Source organism: Terrapene carolina, unplaced genomic scaffold, assembly GCF_002925995.2.
Source record: "Terrapene carolina triunguis isolate 2854851 unplaced genomic scaffold, T_m_triunguis-2.0 Scaffold142, whole genome shotgun sequence".
Lineage (NCBI taxonomy): Eukaryota > Metazoa > Chordata > Testudines > Emydidae > Terrapene > Terrapene triunguis.
Genome location: NW_020664493.1, coordinates 4,130,503 through 4,146,059, shown reverse-complemented (window position 1 = coordinate 4,146,059; position 15,557 = coordinate 4,130,503). Strand labels below are relative to the sequence as shown.

At 41.7% G+C, this 15,557-nt stretch overlaps 1 protein-coding gene across 1 annotated transcript in view; it reads right to left on the bottom strand.

The window, feature by feature from the left end:
* Positions 1 to 11,831: 11,831 nt before the first annotated feature.
* LOC112114688 (importin subunit alpha-4) overlaps positions 11,832 to 15,557 on the bottom strand; it is an 83,709-nt gene continuing 79,983 nt past the window's right edge. Inside the window, exon 17 of the mRNA XM_024211513.3 lies at positions 11,832 to 15,316. Coding sequence (XP_024067281.1) covers positions 15,218 to 15,316 — 99 coding nt within the window. The 3' untranslated portion in view covers positions 11,832 to 15,217. The remainder of the gene's footprint in view (positions 15,317 to 15,557) is intronic.

The window sequence follows — 15,557 nt, the reverse complement described above, 5'->3', positions numbered from 1 at the left end:
CTTCTTGTCAACTGTTTGAAATGGGCCATCCTGATTATCACTACAAACGTTTTTTTTCCTCCTGCTGATAATATCCCACCTTAATTGATTAGTCTCGTTAGAGTTGGTATGGCAACCCCCATCTTTTCATGTTCTCTGTATATGTATATATATATATATATCTTCCTACTGTATTTTCCACTCCATGCATCTGATGAAGTGGGTTTTATCTCACGAAAGCTTATGCCCAAATAAATTTGTTAGTCTCTAAGGTGCCACAAGTACTCCTCGTTCTTTTTATGAAGATCTAATCTTTCATATTTATCTTTAGGTTTTTATTTGAATGTTGATAAGCTCAACCCCTATTGGCAGCTGATGAAACAGTCCAAGAAGGTGGAAAGGCTCTGAGGGCACAAGAAAGAGGAATGAGGGGAAGGGAATGAGACGATTCAAGGGATTACTAATGAAATAGGGAACCTTTCACCTGTAGGCCTTTGGTTTGACTCTAACCCAGGTCAGCAAGGAACTGAAAGTTTATTACAAATCAGTTTGCTGTGTGGAGGTCTACAGGGAATGAGCAAGGAACCTTAATCTGTTACCTAACCCAAAACACATCACAAATTACACCTTCACCAGAGGTGCCAAGCACTGAATGAGCATGAAAACGTTTGCACACATAAAAACGGTCCTTTTAGGGAATAGGGTCCACAGTTTAGGGATGCTTTTAGACACCCCCAAGCTGCTGTATGTCAACAGCATTTCAGCAGTAACCCAGGCAGCTTTTTGCCATCTGTGACTTGCTAGGAGGGTCTGACCTGTCCTTTTGGATGCAGACTTTGTAACTGTTATCCAGGATTTTGCTACCTCAAGATTAGACTATTGCATTGTGCTCTACGTGAAGCTACACTTGAAAACCATTTGGAGACCGAAACAGGTTCAAAACACAGCAGCTCACTCACTGAATGGGAATTCACACTGGGAGCATGACACCAGTGCTCCAGGATCTGTGTTGGCTGCCAACTGGCCTCTGATTGAAGTTTAAGATGTTGGTTATGACCCATAAAGCTCTAAGTAGTGGGACTGGCCTATCCGAGGGATCGCCTCTCTCCCGGTGCCATGCCATCACAGCTGCTGTCAGGAGAGGTGCTCAAGCTGAGATCTCCTTTGTTATAACAGTGGGGGAGGCTGGCAGGGCATTCTCTGTGAGGGCTCCAGGACTCTGGAACTTGCTCCTCACCTTGGTCCAAAGAAGCCCAAATTTGATGACTTTTTGGTCATACAGCAAGAGACATCTGTTTGACTGGGGTTTTTGAGAGGGCTGAAGATATGCTTCCTAGACAATGAAGGGATAGAAAAGAGTTTCTGTAGGTGACATAATGCGATCCTGGGATGCATAAACAGGGAAATCTCAAGTAGGAGTAGAGAGATTATTTTACCTCTGTATTTAGCACTGGTGCAACTGCTGCTGGAATAGCGTGTCCAGTTCTGATGCCCACAATTCAAGAAGGATGCTGATAAATTGGAGAGGGTTCAGAGAAGAGCCACAAGAAGGATTACAAAACATGCCTTATAGCGATAGACTCAAATCTGTTTAGGTTAACAAAGAGATGGTTAAGGGGTGACTGTAAGTATCTTCATGGGGAACAAATATATAATAATGGGCCCTTCAATCTATCAGGGAAAGGTATAACATGATCCAATGGCTGTAAGTTTAAGATAGACAAATTCAGACTAGAAATAAGGCATACATTTTTAATGGTGAGAGTAATTAACCACATGAACCATTTACCAAAGATCAGGGTGGATTCTCCATAACTGACCATTTTTAAATGTATGTTCTTCTAAAAGATATGCTCTAGGGTTTATTTGGGGAAAATTGTATAGCCTGTGTTATACAGGAGGTCAGACTAGATGATCACCATGGTCCCTTCTGGCCTTGGAATCTCTGAATTTATATTCAGAACAACTGCCTCCACAAGCAGAAATTTCTACAACCCCAAAAAAGAAGAGAGAGAAAGAGATTCTATGAAGTCCACTAGGGACTATGTTATTGCCAATCCAATTAATGTGGAAGGCACTCAGATACCTAGAAAACATAGCCTAGAACAGGTGGAACTCAGAGAAGACTGCCAGCTTCCCCTTACTACCTCTTCCACGCAGTAGTTCAGCCCTGAGCAAAAGGCAGGAAGGGATGGGAGCTAACATCATCAGGTTGTGGGGAAGAAAGGAGAGGAGCAGAGCAGTGCCCAATCTCATGGCCCCCAGTACAGGCTGTAGGGGAGCACTGAAAGATGCAGTGCGGGCTTACATAAACAAACATTCTTCAGATGTTTATGTCCCATGTGCCTGCTCATAATTTGAACTTAGTTGACAGTGATGGATAACATTCCTTGGCAATTGCTCAATCATTACAATCTGTGCATTTCCTCACCATGTCACTAGCAAATCTTAAAGGAGCGTGTTGCCATGAGATCAAAGCCACTTTCTGAAACTAGTAGGATGGCAGGTGGAGTTCTGTGAAAGCAACTGACTATCAGCTGAAAAGTTTTCTGGATGCTTTGTTAAAGATGTGTAAAATATTGATATCAACCAAGTCTGAACTCTCATAAAAATCTGTCCACAGTATTAAATGGAGTGTTGCCCTGCACATTCACAGCCTGATTTTCAAAGGTAATGAGCAACTTCAGCTCGCACTGAAGTCAGCAAGACTTTTGAAAATCAGGACATAATTATGTGCTATGGGCAAGACGCATTTGTTGAAGTGACCCATTACCCGTAAGATATTGCACAGTGCTTGGATTCATGGGTCTGTCTCAGGACTTAGTGATGCAAGTCATGATGTGCTACAGAAGCTATCACAGAAGCACAGAGAAACTGATTGGTTGATGTCTCAGACACTATAAAAGAGCTGAATATAACATTTTGATTTCCTGAGACAAGTGAAAAGTGAAAGGCTGTTTGATTACAAAAGACATACGTGGTACAAATCTCAAATACACAGTGATTTTTCCAGTGCTTGGCTGGATACAAGAACTAGTCTCACTTGAGTGTTTTCAGCTACCGTCTAAATTTCAGCAAGAGTTAGGATTTATCTGTAATATCAAGTGAAGCAGTAAACTTTCTGTGGAAGAACAACAGAGTTCTCAGTAAGTTTGTCTAATCAATTAATATATGGAGATATACCTATCTCATAGAACTGGAAGGGACCCTGAAAGGTCATTGAGTCCAGCCCCCTGCCTTTACTAGCAGGACCAAGTACTGATTTTGCCCCAGATCCTGAAGTGGCCCCCTCAAAGATTGAACTCACAACCCTGGGTTTAGCAGGCCAATGCTCAAACCTCTGAGCTATCTCTCCCTTAAACAAGCTAACCACTGAGCTATCCATCCCTTAAACAAATCATTCTGACTTTTGACTTGAAACTGACAGAGCAACTACAAAGCCCTAAGAAGATGACACAGCCTACCAGGTATCAGAGGGGTAGCCGTGTTAGTCTGAATCTGTAAAAAGCAACAGGGAGTCCTGTGGCTCCTTTAAGATGCCACAGGACCCTCTGTTGCTTTTTACAGCCTACCAGTTCAACCACCACTAGGTGTTTTTAATTTTCTTGTGAAGAAAAGATTGCAGCAAGTTTTCCCCCCCACACCTGTTCGGTATGGTGGGTGCAGCTTGTTGAGTGGGCGCATTGACTTGGCTTCTGCAGAATGAAGTATTTTAAAATGTAAAACTGATCAAATCCTACCTGAAGCCTAGTGACTGAAGAGACTGAGGACTTGTAAGACCAGGAGCAAACCATGGTATCTCCAAACTCTTGCCCAGGGTAGTCAGATTTATAGGGCCATGGCCATTAATAAAGTAGGAACCGGCCCTCTGACAGCTGGAGTTACTGCCTGTGTCTGCGGGCGGCTGAAATATTGAACAGCCAGTACTGAGGTGTAATAGTGGGAGGCAGCGTCTGTGCCAGGAGAGTAGTTTGCCAAGGAAGCGGAGACATGGGGGTGTATTTACCACGCGGAGGGCAGCGGTGTTTTGTTTGTTGGGGGGTGGGGGGAAGTACTTCTGGCAAAAAGCCTCAGGCTGGGTCTGGTTCATACCTGCCTGTGTTGGGCTGCGGTAGGGAAGCCGCGCCCCCCCAATTCCTCACTGCAGCGCCCCCTTTTCTCACCAGCCCCAAACCAGCCCCCTTTCCTCTCCCGCTACCCACTATGGGCCCGGCCATTCCCTCCCTCCCTGAGCCTTACCCAGCGCGGGCTGCCCCGGCCCCCGCCCCGGGCCCGCACTCACCAGCGTGCAATGCACCAGCACGTCGTAGCAGAGCCAGCCCAGCACCCAGCGATCCGCCGGGGCGCAGCGCCCGCCCAGCCTCCGGCCCAGCGCCCAGGCCAGGCCCAGCTGCACCGCGCACACCGCCAACGAGCCCGCCGCCGCCGCGCTGAGCAGCGGGGGAGCTGCGGCCCCGCGCCCGGCCATACCGCGCTCACCTGGCGGCCACGGCAGCGACTCCCACCCCCGCAGCACAGCCCCAGGGCGGACGGGCACCGCCAGGGACAGGGGGCGGGGCCCGGCCACCCTGCGGCAGCCCTGGCCACAGAGAGAGATGGGGGGCTGTTAGGGTTATGGACACCTACCAGCTGCCTTGGGCAGGAGGGTGGGAAGGTGGCTATGGGGTGTCACTAACTGTCTGCAGAAAGGCTCATACAGATTGGGTTTGGTAATATCAAATTCAAGCGTAAAGAAAAAAACTCACAGGGGTCCTAGAATGTAGTGTTATAGCTGGGGAGTTGAAAAAGGACAATGTGTGGTGATAGAGACTGACACTGTGGCCGTCCCTAACTGAGGCTGCTATCCTGACAATCTGAGGCTGAAAGGCCTCTTGTCCTACTGTCTGGAATACAAGCTTTAGCCTGAGCTTGTCTCTGCCCAGAAATTGCACAGGGCATTCAGGCCCTAGAATTTCCTCCAGCCATTCCTGCTTTGAGCCCAGTATCTTGTGACTGAGCTAGTACATTTCTTTTAGGATAGCCATTCTAATTAAACAGAGGAATTTCCACACTCGATCACACCCAGTCTGTTTAGTCCATATCCTATCTCCAGCAGTACCAGATGTTTTCAAGTGAACAAAACTCACTTCACCTCAGGGCAAGTTTCATTTTATAGGTACCTACTGTGTCATAATCCTACTAGCTCTTCATCTGTACCTAATTAATTGTACAGACATTTGCCATCAACTTATGCTTCTATGTTCCGTTAACCAAATAGAAAGACAATGTGATTGCATGTTAACTAGGTACTCCAGTTCAGCTTGTGGTAGACCAATAGAGTAATATAAATGCTTTAGGCTTAGGGCCCAATATTTATTTTAGTGCAGGAAAATACTCTAATTTTTCCATTTGATACATTGCCATTTAATTGTTAAAGTTATTTTTTTCACTTGGCTATTGATGCTCTTGAGTTCATCTGTAACATCCTTACCTTGTCCACTTGTAAGTCCTTGTTAAAGACCCACTCCTGCCATACTGCTTAAAGTGAATCTAATTTGCCTGGTTTTGTTCCTCTTTCCCCAACCTCCCTCTCTCTGTGTCTGTCCTTAGATTGTGAGCTCCTCAGAGCAGAGTCCATGAGAGTTTAGAAAGCTCCTTTCACATAGCGGGCATTAACATTAAGTAAATAAGGTGATTTGAGAGACTTTTCCCTAGTGTCACTGAGGGCAGAGGCCTTGCCTCTCAGGGTACCCAAGCCCTTTCAAGCCATTTTAGTAGGAGACAAATTTAGAGAGCAGAGGGTGGTCCTAAAGGAGTTACACTGCCATCAAAAGCAGTTTTCCAAATGTAAGAGTACAGTATAGAAGTCTTATGAGGTGTCATTAATCCTGGAGTTAAAATCCCATTCGTTAATTTCTCACACTATGCCTTCATCAAGATAGAGGACCTGGCACTGCAATTAAATTAGAAGGAACCATATTTGTCTACTAACTTGGATGTGGAAACAGAAGGCACAAAGGACCGAACAGTAGTGCAGACTGTAGAGTTGGCCTTATCTGCTCAAGTCTTGTAAATCCTAGTGTAAAGGAATGGGCTGGTGGGAAAATACATACAAGTTGACCATGGTTCCAGACTTTAGTCCCCTATGTACTACTATAGCTATTGCAAAAACCTGAAGCATCTGGCATTCAACATGGATACCAACTAGGCCTGAAGAGGGATGTCTCCAGCTGGATGTCAGGACCAGGATCAGCAAGCAACGGGGAACTCCCTTGGGAGAACGGTGTAGCAGCTCAGACTACATGCAGGGTGATTTGCTGTACCATAGTTCTATTCTATATCATTTCATATACCACTTTCATTATTATTGAGCACGTTACAGTAGTGTAACTAGGATCACAATTAATATCTGTCACACAAGGGTCAGTCTCATCCTTTCTGCATGGGGAAGGCTGTAAGTGCGGCATAGTGCGGTTTTGCTTTGGCAGGTTTTTTTTTTTTTTTTTTTTTTTTTTTTTAAATATACACACAGTTATGTAGGGGTTAGAGTTCATTCCAGTGTCTCAGACCAACCCCTGAAAAAAGTCTCCGACCTAGATGAGCTTTACCCATATGGCTAAAGTTCCCCTGTGCCTGAGAAGCAGACTTGACAACCACAATTCTTCATCCCAGAGCTAAGCAATCTCATAGGTACTTGGCTCCGCACCATGGAGCAGCTTAAAGATAAGAAACAAGACCTTGAACTTGACCTGCTATTTCATAGGAAGCCAATGTTAAGAGTGACAGAAAGGTTTGATGGGCTTGTGATAAGCCTGGGTTGGTGAGGAAAGATGTAGTAGTTTTTTTGTGCCACTTGGCGTTTTCTAAGACTGATGACTTCATGTCCAGGTACGTTGCACTGCTGTAGTCCAACTGGGAGGAAACAAGAACCTGAATAACTGGGGCTGTTTATTGTCCATGATAGGATGGAGTTTCTTAGCCAGCCAGAGATGAGAGGAAGCACTAAACACTCAGGTAGCAGTGAGAGGCTAATATCAGCAAGGAATCCAGGAATCTCTAAACTATGGATTGATTCAGTTCACATCAATATTTCTTCAGCTAAACCACCAATTGGGGTATTGGCCAGACTAAAATTGCTTTGCAGATCAGGAAATCCCTGAACACTAATCTCAATACCTGAGTTCCAGCTTGTTGCAATGTATCTCATACCTTCATCCCAGCAGACTGGTTGTGTGGTTACCATGTGGCTGGCAGGGTTTGAGAGACCAACCAATTGCATGCCCGTGGCCCACCCCCCTGCCCAAAAAGTCTTTCCCATGGAGGGAACCAGAAAGATTTACTTGGCACTAAAGATGCCTCGACTCTTGAGTTCTTTAGAAAGGTGTGAAGGGTGACAAACCTAGAACACTACCTCAACGTCAGGAACTCCAATAGCTCAAGCCCCAATTGGACAAGGCTGGCACTAGAGCCATACAGGTTTAATCTTTGCTACTCTCAGTTAGAGTCAGACTGCTCTCATTGTCAAGAAGCAGACTCCCAACTTAGCTATGTTCTGTGGAGAATGGTCAACAAAAGCCAGCTATGGTGAAAGGCTGCTAGCATACAAAATTACCATCAGTACTCTCAGAAGAGAGGATCTTCTGTAGGTCACCCCCAAAGTATTACTAATACTTCCTCGTTTTCATAAATGGGCTATGATCATAATTAGTTTTGTGGAAATATGGGAAGCTTAGTGTAGGATAAGTGGGAAGATAATATACTGTAGCAACAGTTACATGGGTGGCAGCCCAGGCAAGCCACCCACCTACAATCCTGTCCAACACCTGGGTATGTACTCAGGCAACTACCCCAGCCACTACCTGTACAACAGCCACACTACTAGTTTTAGGCAGTAGTTTGATCCAAACTAGCATGTACAGCTACCGGAGCTAGGAATTACACCTCCCAGCTGCAGTGTGGGCACACTATTAGTCCACCCTCTCAGTGCGTCAGTGCTCCTATCCCTAGTATTTCATACATAAGCTAGTTGCTCCTCAGCAGTCACAGCTTTTTCCTACCCCTGTTGGCTGCTACTCCCCTCATCTCCTGAGGTAAAAACTAGCTCGTTGCCATCCCACTGCCTCCCAGCTTTAATCCAATCACCATGGAGCTCTTTCCCCCATCTTTCCTCCAACCTCCCGCAGAACACTCAATTGTGAGGCAAGCAAACCTGTGCTGTTTGAGATTGCTGAGTACTTCACAACCTCTGTAAATAGTGCAGCCACAGAGCTGAGCATGGTGCAGGGATGGGAGGGAGGAGGAAAATATCTCATCCACAATCCTAATTTGAACCCCCACACCCAATCCTAGCAATACCAGCAGCCCTACACCCAGCCCCTACATCCTACAGCACCCAGAAAACTTCCCAGTCATTCCAGGGACCCAAATCCTAGAATATGGTGGATCATGAGACGACTGCCACTCTGTGGGTTTCAAGCCAAAACAGTTAAAAACTCCTTGGATAGGAGAGTCTGGGTCCTCATTTTCTGGAAAACCAAACAAAAAAACAGACTCATACTCACCAAGGTTTGAGGGATTCCAGCTAGCAGAGTGGGAGAGGAATAGATTGTCAGACAAGAGATCTTGGTTGCTGTGTTGTAGCCATGTTGGTCCCAGGATATTAAAGACAAGGTTCTTTTATTAGAAGATAAAAATTAGAATATCTTTGTATTAGAAGTTGGTCCAATAAAAGATACTTCACCTCACCCATCTTGTCTCTAGAGATCTTGTCCTTGGTGAATAGCTGATTAAACTTTTCCCACTCATTTTTAAATGGTTCTGTAAAATGTAGAAGGAATACACTTGGGAGGCAGAGCAGCAGTGATTGTAGCTTGAGATTAGCACTGCTTAGGTGGAGGTGGGTTGGCTGAGGGCACCAGCTTATCCTCTGATCTCAAAAGCCTTTACCAGGTTTGGCCTGACAGTAGAGGACCACTGGATGGCCAGCAGAAATTACCCATCTGCTGAAAAATTAAATAGAAGAGTTACATCTTTTGTAGGTTACTGTACTGGCTTGTCCACGGTGTTAGTTGGCATTGGAAGTCCTTTGTTAACAAATGTAACAGTTAAGAGTCCCGGGGACAGCTCTGGGCTTGTCTACACATGGAGTTGTTCTTGATTAACTCCATGTATGGACACTCTTATTCCATAGTAAGTATCCACACATGGAGTTTTATCAGGAACAACTCCATGTGTAGACCAGCCCTCAGGACAGAGACTAGCAGCAGTCAGAAATGTTGAGACTTTTTGCCCCTTCTATCACCACCTTCGTTTCTATGCTCAGACTGAGTTTTGAAACTGTTTAGTCACATTCCAGCAGCTTGTTCTTTTGACCAGCTCTGAATGAGAACAAGGAAAAGCAGGAGATACCAGGAATCCTTAGTGCCAAAATCTTCAGTGCCTACTGCCTCCCACTCACCTATGAGCAAGTGATCCAGAATTCCAGGTAAAGTGTATCAGACTGCAGAAATGGAGAGATCACTTTTTTGGCTTGGATAGGATTAAACAATATCATCAACCCCAAATCTACAAAAAATCATGAAGCAGGTTCCAACCCTCCCCCACTCCCCCTGAGATTTATGAATAGTAATGAGATTTTAAAAATAATACATTTGGGGGATTTGTCTGTCTTGCAGTTTGAGCTTTTATGGTTACTGTTTTCAAGTTTCTCTCTGCAATCATAAGGACCAAAAAACTTTAAAAATATGAAAACTGAGATTCTCATATAACTGTAGGAAAAATTAAAATGTTTTGACTAAAAATGGTTATGGGGAAAACATTGTTTTGCCCACGTAAAAACAAATTCTTACAGCCATTAAATTCAGCAGCTCTAGCGGGGCTCTAAGTCCCTGTTCCAAAGCACAAAGTTTGGCAGGAGGTGACTCTGGTGACAGGGATGTGCCTTTTTCGGTGCCCATAAAAAACTGCCAACATTTGATCAAGCTATAAGCCTTTGAAAAATCTGTTTGCCTATGTTCAGTAGAGATGAGTCTTGTGAAAGATTGGTAGATAAATTCTCCAAGATTCCAGATACACTGAGCATGCTCCATCCCCAAAGTTCCTCCAGGCCAGACTTACACCTGCCATTCCCACAGAGCAATTGAGCATGCTCTATCCCAAGACTGCAGAGACTGAACAGGACTTTTTCCCCTGCAATTACTTCTCACAGTGGCCCGGCAGCCACGGAGGCACTGGAACCAATAGCAGAGACACTTTTTGCTTTGCTTTGTTTTTGCTGACATCAAGGCAGCGAGAAGGCTGCTATACTGGAATGTAGAGGGATGACATATATTAGGGGAAGACTGAGAATAGACAGTTGCAGAAGTCAGGGATGGGTAGGCACAGAGGTGCTCTGGGAATAAATCAGGGTGGTGTAAGAAGCGGTTGTCAGTAGGACTCCTGTTTCATTTGGTGCAGAAGTCAGAAGATGTGTAGTTAATGAGGCAAGGGATTGCTGGAAGAGAAAGGATAGTCTCATGGTTAAGGCAACTGAATGTTGCCCTGGATACTGCATTCTATCCCTGCCTTTGCCAGAGTTTCTCTGTGATGCTGGTCAAGTCACTTAAACCAAACTTTTCACAGGTGGTCATTGTGTATTCCCCTTTTTCTGGGTGCCCAACATGACACACCCGGGGCCAGATTTGTTAAAGTATTGAGTGCTCACAGCTGCAACTGAAGTTGACTGGAGCAGTGCTTTGAATATATAAAGTGCTATATAAATGCTAAGCACTCTGAAAAATCAGGACCTAGGTGTTTCAAGCTGGGCATCCAAAATTAGTGATTTAGAAAGAAGTCTAAAGGCTAAAGAAGTTTAGCCTTTTTCTGTGCCTTAGTTCCCCAGCTGTAAAATGGAGATTCCACCACCACCACCTAATCTCACTGGGGTGTTGTGAAGATTAAGTTAATGTTTGTGAAGCATGCAGATACTATGGCTGAGAGTACCACGGAAACATCCATAAAGAAATTAATGTAATCAGTGCAGGGTTTGTATGGCATGCAATAAATAAAGCATGGGGCCACACATTGAACGTGGAGGATAAAGAGAAACACTGAATCGTTTAGCAATTCACTAAATGAGGCATTGTGGAAAAATACAGTATGTAACCATGTAGTTAAAGACTGTATCCTAATGCATATGGACAAGGGAGAAGAATTAAAGTTTGCACACCCAACCTAAATTCTCATTATTTGACATTGCAACCTTAAAATTCTTCTAATGAAGTTTCTGGAGTGTAGCATATATTTACTTCAACTACTGCACTTAAGTATATCACCAAACAGTTTATGGTAAAGCTTCATCAAAAAGCAAAACCAAAGTAACTATAAATGTTCTAGTTTTACAAAGACAAGACAATCCAAAATATTTTGTATATCTGATGATCTCTATTTGCCAACTGCCTCTCAAAAGCAAAGAATGTTAAAATACAACCTCTAGTGATTTCATACTGTTTTAGAAACTTGGATAATATACTCCCATCCTAATAATTTTACACTTTCATCTTGCAAATATTTCCATTTCCAGTTGAATACATCATTTTTTTCCTATTTATGTTTGTGAGCATAAGTACAATCAGTATCTCAGAAAAAGGTTCACTTCTACTGCAAAACTAACAGAGGAACCCAAATGAACTAGGCTATTTAGGTAGAAAGCTTTTTAATGGAATTAATATCTATTTTAAATATTCTGCATCAGATTAGAATAAGTAGGTCAAATCTGGGACATGAACACTTGACAAACTCCTTTGAGATTTAGAAAAAAAAACATGTCGGTCAATGCATCTCCTCACACATCTATTGCTTAACAGATGCATAAAGCAAAACTGAAGAGCTATGTCACCTTGAAAAAGATAAGGAAGACATTCTTGTAAGATGCTTTGTAAAAGATACAAGACATTTTCTTTAAAAAAACATTGCACAACAAATTCTAACCTAGTAGCTCTCAAAATGTTCGTAAGTAGGACCAGCTGTATGGTTAACAGTTTATAGGGTAAAATTTTCAAAAGCACCTAAATGACTTAATAGCCTAGGTCACATTGTCAAAAATCAAAGTGAATAGGAGGGTCCCCAGTACCTAAATCACTTTTGAAAATGGGACTTAGCTTTTGTCTGAACTAAGCAAGTAAGCCAAAGGGAGAAATTTACAGAAGAGCCTAACATGCAAAGAATAAGATAAGATAGTGCCTATACATTTTGTGCTAGTAAATCTTTAAAAGACAATGGTGAATAAGCAGGTAGAACATAAATACCTGCAACCTGGAAAGGAAGTCTTCTGGAAGTTCTAGCAGGCTACAGTGTTAAAAAAAAAAAGTGTTATGAAAAAGTCTGCTTGCTTCCCAATTTGAATTACTTGTAATTTATTCCCTAATTTAGCACATATGTATATCATGTACACATGCCATTGACTCAGACAACTGACAGAATAAATTGGCCTTTAGCTTTACTGCAATTTTTTTCCTTTGTAACTACAAAACTGCTAGAAATTGGCAGTCTGAAAAGCACCACTTTTGCCTTCACACCACTTACTATGAGTGTAACACAACCTTCCTCCACTGGATGGTCAACTCTATAGCAAATATAAAACTCCACATTAGAACAGTATTCAAAGTTTCAAAGATCACTGCATTCGCTTATTTTGTTTAAGTAACATACTTCAAACTTTGATGTGGAGTTCTACTAGCTAAAATTTGGTCAAAGACAGAAAAAACCTTAAATCAATTTGAAAAGACAGTTTGATAGTTTTCAAAATAAGTTTTTGCATGTTTTATAGTATTTGATAGCAGCTTTTTATTGGTTACAAAACCTAAGCCCATATACAAAATTAGGAACACATTTAGATGCCTCTTTTGAAAGAACGTTTTAGTCTATTTTAACTGATAGTTTAAAAAAAATAATAAAAACAATGCAATTTTTAAACACTTCTGAAAACTTAAAAGTGCAGCAATATACTTGGTTTCCTTTATTAACTATGAAATGGTGCAATCCCAATCAAAAGCTGATAAGGTCACAACAGAAAGAAATGAGCAAATGCTTTGTAGTGCTTTACTCAGTTCTCCGATGTTCACTTTTAATGTGATGCACTGAGTGCAAGAAAAAAAATTAGATCTTCACAGTTGTGGAAAATCATGAATGTAATCTCAATTTGTATGTAATCTCTAGGAAAATCGCGAGTGCAGGCTGAAAAGGGTAACTGTCAGTCTATATGGCATATAGAGAACTAAATTGAGAATAAAGAGGGGGAAGATTTGTTCACATCATCATCAGCTGGAACTCTAATTTCACAAAACTTTGTGACCTTACTAACTTTGACTTTCTATTGTTTAGTTTTAGCAAACACCACACAGTTTAAAGATTTTAGACTATAGTATGTGACTAGGATGCAGTTACCATATGAAGCTTCAACTCAACTTTTGGGAAAAGAAAAAAAGGCACAATGAACTTCAACTCAATTTTATGTGCACAAGAGTTGAAAAATCTGAGCCACCTTAAAGAGAAATTGATTCTAAAATTTATAAAACCTATAAATAATCAGAGGCCAAACCACTATATTAAAACAGATTATCTAGCAAGTAAAAATCTTGCATTTTAAACATACGCTTGTATCTATTTAAGATACAAGACAACTCGCTCTTTAAAGTGGCTCCACCTTGGCAGATATATATTTAATGAATGCACACCTGCTATGTGTTGTTCATCCGTGGAAAAAAAACAGCTGATCCACAAAGCTCTGATGGCATCTGTCCTTATCTTCATCACAGTAAATACAACCCACATCCAATAACTAAATTAGTTTAGATTTTTCTATCCCTTCACATCAATGCATTGGGAAATTACACCCAGTAAACAACGGCAACAAAACCAGCTTGTGTGATAGCTTACAGAGTTTCAAATTATTCATCTTCACCCCACCAAAAGCAAATCCCTTTGAAAATAACTGGGCCAGACGACTTTCCGAAAGCAATGACCTCTCATATTACCAGCTTATATAAAGTTATTTAATGTGTGCTGCATATCAGGCTTATGCTGAAACACTGCAGCTTCTAAACAGCCTCACACATCAACTGGCTTGTAATTTTTTTAAATTACGTGAATACGGTTTTAGACTCATTTCTGAATTACTCTTCCAATACTCCAAGAATGAAGCTTTTATGATGCTTCTAAATAGCTGCTGGTTTGTTGCCAACCACATCATCATAAGCACTGGTTACTAAGTAAAAAATAGTTTAAGACTAAATTACAGTAAACATGAAAGCTCCACAGTTTAAACCCAATATAAATCAACCTTATCCAATTATCAATTTAAAATGAAATATACTGACTACTGGAAGTTGAAAGCAAGATTCTTTTTAACCAATGCGTGGTTTTGGACAGATTTTTTTTCTAGTCAAGGACTCTTGCTTTCAGCTTAAACAGAAGTTCAAGTCCATAACAGGTTGTAGCTCAGGTAAAATACCATGCACAGCATCTGATTACTTCAAAACAGCAGGAACACACAGGCTGAAGTGAGTGGTCAAATAGGGCTCGCTGTTCTCAAAAATTAGGTATAACGGCAAAAGCTTTACCAGTCCAAATCTACAGTTCATTCTCCAACCCTGGTTTCTGAGGCAGTTAATGAACACACATCAATTACTGATAGATGAAGTAGTTTGTTTTTTAAACTTAACTGTTTAATCAATTGCCAAGTGTAAGTTACTTTTATTTCAGTTTCACCAATGAAATTCATTTGGCTTGCATTTTTGAATCTATTCTTCCACATAAAGTATATGAAAATATGTTTGTGGAGGAGGATGGAGGCTCAGACCAAACTGTGCCCCTGTAAAGTCTTCCAAAATGTATGCATCATACCAAAGTGTCTTGATCCACAGCGCACCATTTTCCAAAGAAGTTACTTTTCCGTGGAAAGCAGATGTGCCACCACTATGAAATTTTCTTAACAAAACTGCAGATTGCGGTTGTCAGCATGTGGCACCAGGGAAAAAGGCAAAAAAAGAAGGTAATTGGGACTGTTAAAAAGAATTGTAAAACAGTTTAAGAGATCATGCATATGCATTTACAGTCCACGTGATAGTGACTTTTGGCAACTGCAAAGTGACCGATACATGGCTTGCTTTAGAAGCATCAAAACGAGGAGGCATGTGTGTCTTGGAGCCTTTTTTTTTCACTTGGTAGCCATTTGGTGGTGCTTCGTATTGGTGTGGGACAGAGAAGCTGCACTGTATTGAACTTAAAAATTAAATTCTTTTGTTTGAAGATTGGCTGTTGGGTCAAAGTTGTAAGTACCTCCTTGAGTGGCTTCAGGAATGAGGCTGGGATCTTCATCAATCTATAAAGATATAATAAAAAGTAATCCATACAAACCCAACACCTTGTACAAGTCATTTAACATACAGGGATGCATAAATATTTCATAAATATTGGCCAACTGAAATATTTTGTTACTAAAAAGTGAAATGTTAATAATTTTAGCCAATTCAATATAACTTTTTTTTTTTAAAAGAAAAATCATGCTTTGTTCTAATGCCATTAAAGGAAATAGATGCATCAAATCCTTATTGATTGTGTTA